General features: G+C 46.6%; 1 protein-coding gene across 1 annotated transcript in view; it reads left to right on the forward strand.

The window, feature by feature from the left end:
- Positions 1–12,237, forward strand: part of IL13RA1 (interleukin 13 receptor subunit alpha 1) — a 57,028-nt gene that overhangs the window by 5,329 nt on the left and 39,462 nt on the right. Inside the window, exons 4-5 of the mRNA XM_029929689.1 lie at positions 1,690–1,828; positions 3,839–3,959. Coding sequence (XP_029785549.1) covers positions 1,690–1,828; positions 3,839–3,959 — 260 coding nt within the window. The remainder of the gene's footprint in view (positions 1–1,689; positions 1,829–3,838; positions 3,960–12,237) is intronic.

Genomic DNA, 12,237 nt, shown 5'->3' on the forward strand with positions numbered 1-12,237 from the left:
GGTGAGTCGGTTTCTCGTGAAGGATCAGAAAGGAGTTGTGAAAATGCATTTGGCTAAGAGGAGCTGGAGGTCACTGCAGAAAGGCAGAGCTTTGATGGGGGAGCAGAAATACTCCGTGTCCGTGCAGCTAGATCTCCCCCCAACTTTCTGCCTGCCAGAAGTTTGCTCACACACCTTTCTTTTTCTTTGTTTCTTCAGGGCTGACTAGGGAAGTCCCTTTCCAGAGAGCCCTTCAGTATCTCTAACATGATTGTTCCCGTGTCTTTGCTATGATTCATTAATTGTTGATTTATCAGCTGTCTCTCAGATGGCACGCTGACATCTTGGTTTTCGGGATGACCTCACAGTTGTCCTTACACTCAGCGGGTGGCCGGCCCGTGAAATGGCAGAGTCACTCCTTAGGGTGGCAGACTGAGGCGGTTGTGACAACTTCACTTCAGAAGTTTTCACTTCAGAGCCGGGAGCACGTATAGAAAAGGAAATGCAATCTCCCGCTTGAGTCAGAAACGATTGCAAAACAGGAAACTCCTTGGAGCTCTGATTAAAAGCAGCTTCAGAAGTACTCTAACTCTGTCAGTTTGGGAAATGTTGATTTCCTACAGAGCCGTCTAATCTCACCATTCTGAATCATAAGGACCAGATTTGTGATGTACATCTCTGCGCTGTCCGCGAGCTGGCTTTGTGTAGTTCCACCAAGCCCATCTACTCTGCAGAATGAGAGTGTGGTAGTAAGTATAGTCAGTGCACTGAACAACCCTTCACATTTCTGTGCATGTGTGTCGTAGTCACAGCGCTCAAGCAGTGCAGAAAGATGGTTAATGAAAGGTTGCTCTGTGGTCCTTAGGCCCTCCTTTACTTCCTGTCCTCAGAGGTAACCATGATCACTGGATTCTTAAAGCAGTTTTTAACCTTGATCTTGACGGTGATACTGCGTCTGGATAGGAATGGAATACTGATAATCTTATTGTGTGTCCTATGAAGTTGCTTTTCGGGGCACCTGGGCAGCTCAGCCTGTGAAGCATCCAACTTCGGCTCAGATCATGATCTCACAGTTTGGGAGTTCGAGCCCTGCGTCAGGCTCTATGCTGACAGCTCGGAGCCTGGAGCCTGCTTCACAGTCTGTTTCTCCTTCTCTCTCTGCCCCGCCCCCACTCATGCTCGCTTGCTCTCTCTCTCTGTCTCTCAAAAATAAATAGATGTAAAAAAATTTTTTAAAAATTAAGTTGCCTTTAGACAGTTCATGTGTTAGCATGGTAGGTGTGTAGGTAAATGCCATGATGTTTGTATGTTTAAACTGTAAGAAATTGTCTTTTATCTTACTGAGTTTCTCAACCATGGCACTGCTGACATTGAGTTTGGGGTAGTTCTTTGTCGTAGGGGGAGGGAAGGCTGTCCTCTGCCTTGTACCATATTTAGCAGCATCCTTGGTTGCTGCCTACTAGACACCAGTGGCAGCCCCCTCCTAAGTTGTGACAACCAAAAATGTTCTTAGACGTTATCAGATGTCTTCTTGCAGGGGGCGGGGGGAGCATAATCACCCTAGGTTGACAGTCACTGATCTATGCCATCTGATAACTTTCCTTCTTATTTCCCCCCCAAACATATTCGAACATGCTGATGTTTTATTACCTAACTGTATTTCTGGCTGTTTGCTACAGTGATGCCTTTTCTTAAACTTTCTAACCTTAGAAAATTGCTCCTGAAACCCACCGTTCGAAAGAAGTGCCCCTGAACGAGAGGATTTGTCTGCAAGTGGGATCCCAGTGTAGCACCAATGAAAGTGACAATCCTAGCATTTTGGTGGAAAAGTGCACCCCGCCCCCTGAAGGTAACAGCTGCGAGCGCCGTTTGGTGGAATTTACAGCATGAATCCGAATTATCCCTATGCTCATATTCAGCGTTCATTAATTCATTGCATTTTCAAATATGTGCTGAGTCTGATAAGTTCCAGGTACCTTTACTAGGTGCTGACAACACAGTGATAAATGCGAGGATGCCCCTTCCTTTGAAGTGCTCACAACTTGAGGAACAATGACTAAGAGTTACATGGCACTTAGTGAATTGGAATGTAGGGGCACCTGGATTGCTGTCGGTTGAGCGTCCAACTGCGGTTCAGGTCATGATCTCATGGTTCGTGGGTTCAAGCCCCGTGTCGGGCTCCCTGCTCTCAGCTCAGAGCTCGCTTCAGATCCTCTCTCCCCACCTCTCTCTGCCCCTCCCACCCCTCTCAAAAATAAATAATTTGGAATGTGACATACATACATTTATACCCCTCCCCTAAATTAAGCCTCATAAGTTTGGGGGTTTTTTGCATTTTTTTTTGAGAGGGGGAGTGAGCATGCAAGTAGGAGAGGACCAGAGGGAGAGGGAGAGAGAGAATCTTAAGCAGGCTCCATGCACAGTGTGGAGACTGAAGCAGGGCTCAGTCTCACAAACCGTGAGATCATGACCTGAGCTGAAATCAAGAGTTGGGCGCTTAACCGACTGAGCCCCCCAGGTACCCCAGCTCGTCTTGTGATGCGAGCAAGGCACGTATTATGATCCTGACCCATTTCATGAGGCAGAAGGGAACTGAGTTACTGTAGGCCTTGATATTAAAGTCGAGTGCCTTAAAAAACCAAAATGCCATCTTCCTCTTTAGAAAGACTAGCCTAATACACGGGATATATTTGGGGAAAGGTGTTAGAAAGGGAAGATGGCCCATGGGCGCTGCTCCAGTTCAAGACCAGCGCTGGGAGCAGCTGTCGGGTAGTCGGGTTGGTCATCGGCCTCCGGTTCCCTTCCCGCCCATCACCCGGTTTTTTCTGGCTCTCTGCTGGTGTGGAGGGAGGAGTATATGCCCATGAGGACCGGGGCCGCCAGAGTGCAGACGTCCAAGCTGAAGTCTCAGCTCTGCCAACCACTGGTTGTGTGACCTTCGGCAGGTCACCGAGCCCATCCCCCCTTCGCTGTCCCCTTCTGTGAAATGGGTACGATGGAAGTACCTGCCTCTCAGGACTGTGGAAAGGATTACATAAGTCAGTGTACATGAGGTGCGTGGAATAGGGCCTGGCAAAAAGCCCATTCTGTGTACGGACAGTCTATTACTATCATGTTGCCCTTTGTTTGGAGGGCCCCCTCTCCCACCACTCTACCTTAGCATGGCCGGGTCTCCAGACCATCCTTTCCTCCTGCCTTGCACTGATCAAAAGCATCTGAAGTCCTGTTTTTTTTAATGTTTTTTTTATTTATTTTTGAGAGACATAGCGTGAGCAGGGGAGGGTCCGAGAGAGAGGGAGACACAGAATCTGAAGCAGGCTCCAGGCTCCGAGCCATCAGCACAGAGCGTGACTAGGGGCTCGAACCCACAAACTGGGAGATCATGACCTGAGCCGAAGTCAGAAGCTCAACTGACTGAGCCACATAGGCGCCCCTGTTTAGCCTTTAAAACAAGATGTTAATATGGGTCAAAAGACAGGAAGGTGAATTTTAACTCAATAGACTTGTTTCCTTTAAAGACAGGTAGGTGTCCATGGGTTGTTTATATTTTCACATTCATGCAGGAATTACGATTGACCTACTGTGTGACCTTAGCCTGTCTCTCCAGTTAGGGACCCAAAGTTAGCGTCCTCCAGGGATAGTAAAGCCATTCCTTTGGTATCTAGGGGGTGAGAGAGAAAGTGGTGAACGAGTTAGATTTGGGTTTCCTCCAACCTGGGTTGCCTTGTGGGTCACATGGCTGAGGATCAGGGTTTGGCTTGCTGGGAAAACACTCTCCCCATCCCCTGGGCCCCAGAGGGATTGGCCGGCCCGCCTCCCTGGGAAAGAAGGAGCCTAAACCGTTGGCTGCTTGTTGCAGGGGATCCTGAGTCGGCTGTGACTGAGCTCCAATGCGTTTGGCACAACCTGAGCTACATGACGTGCACTTGGCTTCCTGGAAGGAAAACAAGTCCCGACACCAACTATACTCTCTACTACTGGTGAGTGCGGGGACTTGTGGGGGAGGGGCAGATTGCTTTTGTTTGGGGAGCATTGGGCTTTCACCTAGCTAAAACCGGAAACAGGGGGCTGGGGGTAGGGGTGGGCTCAGTACATTGAGCGTCAGACTCTTGATCTCAGCCCACATCATGGTCTCACGGGTTCGTGAGTTTGAGCCCCACAGCTGACAGCGCAGAGTCTGCTTTGGATTCTCCCCCTCTCTCTCTCTCTGTCTTTCTCTCTCTGACCCTCCCTCATTTATACTCTCTCTGTCTCTCTCAAAATAAATAAATAAACATCGAAAACAAAACCACCAAAACTGAAAAAAGAGTGACCTGTTTTTTTGGCTCAATCTATCATCATTTTTAATTGAAGTAGAATTAGCATGCCGTGTTCTGTTAGCTTTGGGTGTACAACCTAGCGATGCAGCCATCCTGCACGGTATGCAGTGCTCGCCACGTGAAGTGTAGTCACCATGCAGCGTGACTGCGAGATTACGGACTGCATTGCCTATGCCATACTTTTCCGCTCCCTGACATACTTATTTTATTTACTTATTTATTTTTAAATGTTTTTATTTATTTTTGAGAGAGAGAGCGTGAGCAGGGGAGGATCAGAGAGAGAGGAAGACGCAGAATCCGAAGACAGGCTCCAGGCTCAGAGCTAGGTGTCAGCACAGAGCCTGAGGCAGGGCTCGAACCCACAAACTGTGAGATCATGACCTGAGCTGAAGTCAGATGCTTAACCGACTGAGCCACCCAGGTGTCCCATGACTTACTTATTTTATAACTGGAAGCTTGTGCCTATTAATCCCCCATATCACCCAGCCTCCACTCACCTCCCATCTGGCAGCCACCAGTGTGTTCTCTGTATTTAAGAGTCTGTTTGTTCATTTGGTTCTTTAGATTCCACTGAGAAGTAAAATCGTACGGTATTTGTCTTTGTCTGAGTTACTTCACTTAGCATAGTCTCCCTGGGTCCATCATGTTGTCGCACATGGCAAGACCTCATGCTATTTTATGGCTGGGTAATAGTCCATTGTGTATATACCACATCTTCTTTATCCCTATTCTTTTTACAAACCCAAGAGCGGGGGCAGTATGCTTCAGTAGAAAATTCATCTGCTTTTGGTATCTACTTTCTAAAAATATCTTTAAAAAGTAATTATAGATCCAAGAGATGTTGTAAAACATGTACAGGGCGATCCCAGTGTACCATTTACCATTTCTCCCAAAGGTAACAGTATAACTAGAATGCAGCATGAAAACCAGAACGTTGCTGTGGGTATCATCCACCCACCTAATTCAAATTTCATCTGTGTCACACGCGCCTGTGTGTGTGTGTGTGTGTGTGTGTGTGTGTGCATGCGCAGCTCTATGCAATTTTATCACACATGTAAATATAGAATAGTTTCTTTACCATAAGGATTCCCTGAGTTGCCATTTTATAGCCATAGCCCCCTCCTTTCTGCACCCCCTACCCCTGCCTTACTCTCCCACAAGTCTCTAACCTCTGGCAACTACTCATCTGTTCTCTATCTCTATAATTTTGTCATTTCAAGAATGTTACTGGAATAGGGGCACCCGGGTGGCTCATTCGGTTGGGTGTCCAACTCTTGATTTCAGCTCAGGTCATGATCTCATGGTTTGTGACATCAAGCCCCATGTCGGGCTCTGCACTGACAGCACGGAGCCTGCTTGAGATTCTCTTTCCCTCGCTCTCTGCCCCTCCCCCGCTTGCTCTTTTCTCTCTCAAAATAAATAAACATTTTTAAAAAAAGAATGTTACTAGAATAGACTCTTAGAGCTTATGACTCTTTGAGGGTGACTTTTTTTAAAACTCTGCATAATACCCTTGAGGTCCCTCCAAATTGTTTTGTGTATCAATAATATCAGTAGTTCATTTTTTTTATTTCATGGTGTGGAGGTACTAGTTTGTTTAAACATTTATTCTTTGAAGACTATCTCCGTTGTTTCTAATATTTTGCAGTTATGCATAAAGCTGTTTTGAACACTCCTGCTCAGGTTTTTATGTGAATATACCTTTTCTTTTATTTTTTTTTAAATTTTTAAAAAATGATTTTATTTATTTTTTTGAGAGAAAAAGAGAGAGACAGCGTGAGCAGTGGAGGGTCAGAGAGAGAGGGAGACACAGAATCTGAAGACAGGCTCCAGGCTCTGGCTAGCTGTTAGCACAGAGCCAGATGTGGGGCTCGAACCCACGAACCGTGAGATCATGACCTGAGCCGAAGTCAGATGCTTAGCCAACTGAGCCGCCCAGGTGCACCTGAACACACCTTTTCATGTCTCTAGATAAATGCCCAAGAGTGCAATTGCTGGGTAATCTGGTAATTACATATTTGGTGTTATACAAATCTGCCAAACTATCTTCTAGAGTGGCTGTACCATTTTACATTCCTACCAGCAGTGTGTCAATGATTGGTGTCTACCTTTAAAAAGGACAATTATATCATGCATGGGTATAAAAAATAGGTTGGCTCAACACCTGAACCTAATGTAACATTGTATGCCAACTATATGTCAATAAAAAAAAACAAAGAAAACAAGAAGAAAACCATTAGTTTCGTTTGTTTTTGTCTTTAGAGAGAGAGCATGAGTGGGGAGGGAAGGGCAGAGGGTGAGAGAAGAGAATCTTAAGCAGGCTCCACACTCAGTGCTCAGTGTGCGGCCAGACACAGGCTTGATCCTACAGCCCTGAGTGGAAATCAAGAGTTGGCCACTCAACTGACTGAGCCACCTAGGTGCCCCCAAAACAACTATTAAACAAAAGTAGGTTAGCTCCCCACAAAATAACTTATATCTGAAGTTTGTGAGCACATCTACAAAATTTTTTAAATTTCTGAATTCAACTTTAAGCATTTCCTTTTCTTTGGAGCCTGGAATTACTAACAACAGAACAAGGCAAGAAGGACCGGGCTAAACAGTTCAGTCCAGGGGCACCTGGGCGGTTCAGTCGGTTAAGTGTCTGACTTCGGCTCAGGTCATGATTTTTCACTTCATGAGTTTGACCCCCACTTCGAGATCTGTGCTAACAGCCCAGAGCCTGGAGCCTGGTTCCAATTCTGTGTCCCCCACCCCTCTCTCTCTCTGCCTCCCCTGCTCATGCTCTGTCTCAGTCTCTCAAAAAACAAACAACTTAAAAAATTTTTAAAAAACCAGTTCAGTCCAATAAAACTTTATTTGGCACACGTTGTGGTTACAGCACTGAACAGGCAGCAGAGATAAGAAACATGGCTCTTTGCTCATAAAGTTTAAAACATAGACGGGGAGACCTCACCCAGTGCAATCACATGTATAAAAATAACAATGTCTGATGAAGGCTAGCGGAGGCATAAACTCTTTTTAGAAGCTAGCGTGGAGCTTGGGTGGGGTGGCGGCAGGGCAAGGCTGGGGGGCTTTGATGAAGGGGGTGGGCTGCACAGATGGTCAGGGGGCTCTCGGAGACAGGGCTCTGGGGAAGAGTGTTAGGGAAGGGGCATGTTTAGTCACTGTGATGCCAGGCCGGGGACACTGGAGATCTTGCATTGGCTGTATCCTCTCCACATGGCCCTGTCCCTCTTTCTGTCGTTCATTCAGACTGCGTCTGACACAAGGGGGTGTGGAGCGCCAGGCAGAAAGCACGGGACTGTTTGGCCAGCACCCTCCGGGGGGCCCTGGGGATTGGCATCTTGGCACTCCCGTCCACCCTCCCCACCCTTGCCAGCTCACAGGGCACGCCGATAGAATCGAGAGGCACTGCATGTGAGGCCAGACAGCACGGTGTGCTTCAGTCTGGGCGGGGGCTTTCCTCCGAGATCCACAGTTCTCGTCTGAGGCCTTGTACTTCCGCCTGCCCACTTGTGGTACCTGCTCCTCCTTCTATTCAAGCCCGGCAGCGGCGTCCCGGTGGCTTTGCGATAAGGCCCACGCCCCTCGCCAGTCTGGCCTCAGCCTCCTCTCCCCTGCGCACCTCCCCCTCCTGCATCCTGGCGGCCTGAGCCGCTCCTTTCAGTTCCTCACTCTGCATCCCCTCCCAGCCCAGGCCCCTAATCTCCGCTCACACACCGCTTCCTTTGCAGAAAGCCTCCCCTGACCTCTGAAGTCTAGATACGTGCCCAGTCGTCATGTCCCCCGGTCATCATGTCCCACGGCACCGCGCGTTTTCCTGTGACATAGAACTCAGCCCAGTGTGTTGTCACTTCCTGTTTACTTATCTCCTTTGGGAACAGCAGCTTTGTCTTGTTACCCTCACTGCCTGACACACAGCAGGTGCCCCACAAATAAGTTTCAAATGCGTGGTCAGACCCCAGGAAGCTTGGAGAACATTTGGGATTGGCAGGAAGACTTAGGACGAGTAACCAACTCAGGAGCATTATAGTTCAGGAGTCAAAAGAGAGAAGCACTGAGTAGATCGGAGTCCCCCAAAGAATTGCCAGTGAGGGGCCCAGAGAACTAAGCCTTACAAGGAATGGCCTGCAGGGCTGCTGGGTGGCTCAGTCGGTTAAGCATCCGACTCTTGGTCTCAGCTTCGGGTCTTGATCTCAGGGTTGTGAGTTCAAGCCCTACATTAGGCTCCATGCCAAAAAAAAAAAAAAAAAAAAAGCCTGGCTCTGACAATGTTGCAGTGAAATCTGTGGAGGGGAAAGCTGTTATCACAGGCTTAGAAGTTGGTAGCATCCCTGTGTTTATTATGCTGTTAACTCCTCTTGCCTTATTAGGAGCAACCTTTAAAGAGTCTATGTCTATAGAAGGTGCGGAGGAGGAAGGAAGGAAAAGTCTTAAAACTGCATCTCAGCCCCCGGCCGACTGTCCAGGAAAGTAACTCGGATATAGGAGTCACGGTGGTGCTGGAGGTTAATGGAGACCTAGTCCTACGAGTTGGGTTTTTTTAAGTTTGTTTATTTATTTATTTTGAGAGAGACCGAGAGTGAGCTGGGGAGGGGCAGAGAGAGACAGATAGAGAAGAATCCCAAGTGGGCTCCTCACTGCCAGTGCACAGCCAGACATGGGGCTTGAACTCCTGAAACTGAGATGGTGACCTGAGACGAAACGAAGAGTCAGACACTTAACCGACTGAGCCCCCTCAGGCGCCCCGTCCTAGGAGTTCTTATAAGACCAAGAGTGCATGTACTAGCACAAAACAAGTCTTCTTGCAAATTGCAAAACCAGTGCCCGCTCTGGGTGAATAAATTACAAAACATTGGACCCACCAATTTTGAAAAAGCATCTTTATTCCTCTGGGCAGATGCAGCAGCATCTTGCCAAAGCTGACAGCAGGTTGTGCTTGGGCTGCCTTTCAGCCCTCAGCTGACGCCTCTGTGCAGAGTACAATCTAGAACACTGAGATACCACCTCACGCCAGTCAGAGTAGCTAAAATGAACAAATCAAGAGACTATAGATGCTGGCGAGGGTGTGGAGAAACAGGCACCCTCCTACACTGTTGGTGGGAATGTAAACTGGTGCAGCCGCTCTGGAAAACAGTATGGAGGTTCTTCAAAAAACTATAAGTAGAACTTCCCTATGACCCAGCAATAGCACTGCTAGGGATTTATCCAAGGGATACAGAAATGCTGATGCATAGGAGCACATGTACCCCAATGTTCATAGCAGCACTGTCAACAATAGCCAAACCATGAAAAGAGCCTAAATGTCCATCACCTGATGAGTGAATCAAGAAGATGTGGTTTATCTACACAATGCAGTACTACATGGCAATGAGAAAGAATGAAATCTGGCCATTTGTAGGAAAGTGGATGGACCTCGAGGGTGTCATGCTAAGCGAAATAAGTCAGGCAGAGAAAGACAGAAACCATATGTTCGCACTCATAGGTCTAACAGGAGAACAGGAGAAACCTAATGGAGGACCAGGGGGAGGGGAAGAGGGAAACAGAGTTGGGGAGAGAGAGGGACACAAAACTTGAGAGACTATTGAATGCTGAAAATGAACTGAGGGTTGAGGGGAAAGGGGGAAGGGGAAAAAGAAGTGGTGATGATGGAGGAGGGCACTTGTGGGGAAGAGCACTGGGTGTTGTATGGAAATCAATTTGACAATAAAATATTAAAAATTAAAAAAATTAAAAGTGAAAAAAAAAAACCCTTGGAGGTGGCTCAAGACACCCATCTGAAGAGAGCAGTGGTTGACCGGTACCTGAGCGGGCAGGCATCGGGGATCTACTTGTTGTGATGCATATTCCCACCATTGGTCATCTGAGTGGACTCTTTCTCTCGGACACATGACCTGTGCTATCTAATACAGAAGCCACAACTCACCTCTGACCATTTACCTAATAAATCAAAGTAATTGAAGTTCTGTCAAATGAAAGCTTCAGTTGCTCAGTCTTACTCGTACATTTCATACGTGGCTAGTGGCTCGTGCCTTGGACAGCGCAGATAGCAAACATTTCCGTGATCCCAGAAAATTCTGTGCGACAGTGCCGGTATAGATTCCACATCCCCACTCCCTTGCCGGTGTAGCCAGTACACACTGCTGGCTTCTTCTGCCACTTGGAAGAGCCAGCAGCTAGTTCTTACCTCCTCCTCCCCCGCCCTTTCCTAGAGAGATCTTCTCTAACCGAACCCACAAAAGAAAGGTGGATGCATGGCTCTTTCACTATCAAGTGCTTGGAATTGGTTTAGGTGCCAGTTTGACCCCAGGGCTGTGACTTCGGTCCTGCAGTGCTAGTCTGGCATTGCACAGAGCCTGACCTTAATTGCTACAGACTAGCTCTGCCAATGAATTTTAGGGAATTTCTTACCACATTAATCATCTTCAGAATTGGGGAAATAGTCTTCATATTTGTCCCTTTCCTCCTTATGTGCGTAGTGTGAGTCCGCAGAGGGTTTCCGTGTGTGAATTTTAACAGGAAGCACCTGAATGCCTTCTCTAACTTGGGCTCTTACCTAATATTTCACAAGTAGGCTCCCAAAGTCTATTCAAAAGCCAGTATTTCCCCTTTTGTTCTTTTCTCTAAATAACAACAATTTTTTTTTCATTTCCTATCTGGGGTCCATGAGGATACATGAAACACTTAGGGTACAGAAGTGAGAAAAGAATCTCAAAGATTAACCGTTAGAGAAGTTCCTTTCATTAGATGGAAAAAAACATTTCATTTTCTGCATAGTTTTTTTTGTTTTGTTTTGTTTTTTTCAGTTATATAACAAAAGTGTCTTAAGTTTCTTCGGTTTCTGTTTCTGGGTGTGGGCAGAAAACATTCCAGGCCTGTCTGAGCTAACAGCTAGCTGTGGTGCGAACTGAGTTTCTATGACTGTGTTCATTCATAAACTACAGACGCCTATGACTATGCGAAGAACTTAATGTACTGTCTCTGAAGGGGCAAGAGCATTTCATGTATGTAACTATTTCTTTGCACAGCGTTTGAAGGAATAAAGCACATTAGATCTGAGTTTTGGGGTTTGTTTTTTTGTTTTTTTTTTCTTAAAAATTTTTATGGTTTTTATTTATTTTTGAGAGACAGAGAGAGACAGCATGAGCAGGGGAGGGTCAGAGAGAGGGAGATACAGAATCTGAAGCAGGATCCAAGATCTGAGCTAGCTGTCAGCACAGAGTCTGATGCGGGGCTGGAACCCACGAACTGTGAGATCATGACCTGATCCGAAGCCAGACGTTTAACCAACTGAGCCATCCAGGTGCCCCTTGGGGTTTTTTTTTAAAGACTTGTTTCTTGTAAAGAAGTTTTAGATTTACAACCAAGTTAAGGGGAAGCCCCAAGAGATTTTCTAAATACCCTCTGCTCTCACAATTCATAACCTCTTCCATCATCTATGCCCCCCCCCACAAGAGTGGTATGTTTGTTACAGCTGATGAACCTGCACTGATACATCCTAATCACTCAAAGTCCATACTTTACCTTCAGGCTCACTTTTGGTGTTGTATATTCCGCAGATTCCGACAAATGTATAATGACGTGTATCTATCGTTATATTGTCATACAGAATATTGTCATTATCCTAGAAATCCCGTCCTCTGCCTGTTGATTCATCTTTCCCTCCACAACCCCCGCAGCCTCTGATCTTTTGACTGTCTCCCTCATTTTGCCTTTTCCAGAATGTCACAGAGTTGGAATCATACAGCATGTAGCCTTTTCAGATTGGCTGCTTTCACTTGTTAATGCACATTTAAGTTTCCTCCATGTCTTTTCATGGCTTGATACCTCTTTTGTTTTGCCTGTTGAATAATATCCCATTGTGTGGACACAGCACAATTTATTTCTCCACTCGCCTGCTGAAGGAGGTCTTCGTTGGTTCCGAATTCTGGCAGTT

The sequence above is a fragment of the Suricata suricatta genome, chromosome X (genome assembly GCF_006229205.1).
Source record: "Suricata suricatta isolate VVHF042 chromosome X, meerkat_22Aug2017_6uvM2_HiC, whole genome shotgun sequence".
Lineage (NCBI taxonomy): Eukaryota > Metazoa > Chordata > Mammalia > Carnivora > Herpestidae > Suricata > Suricata suricatta.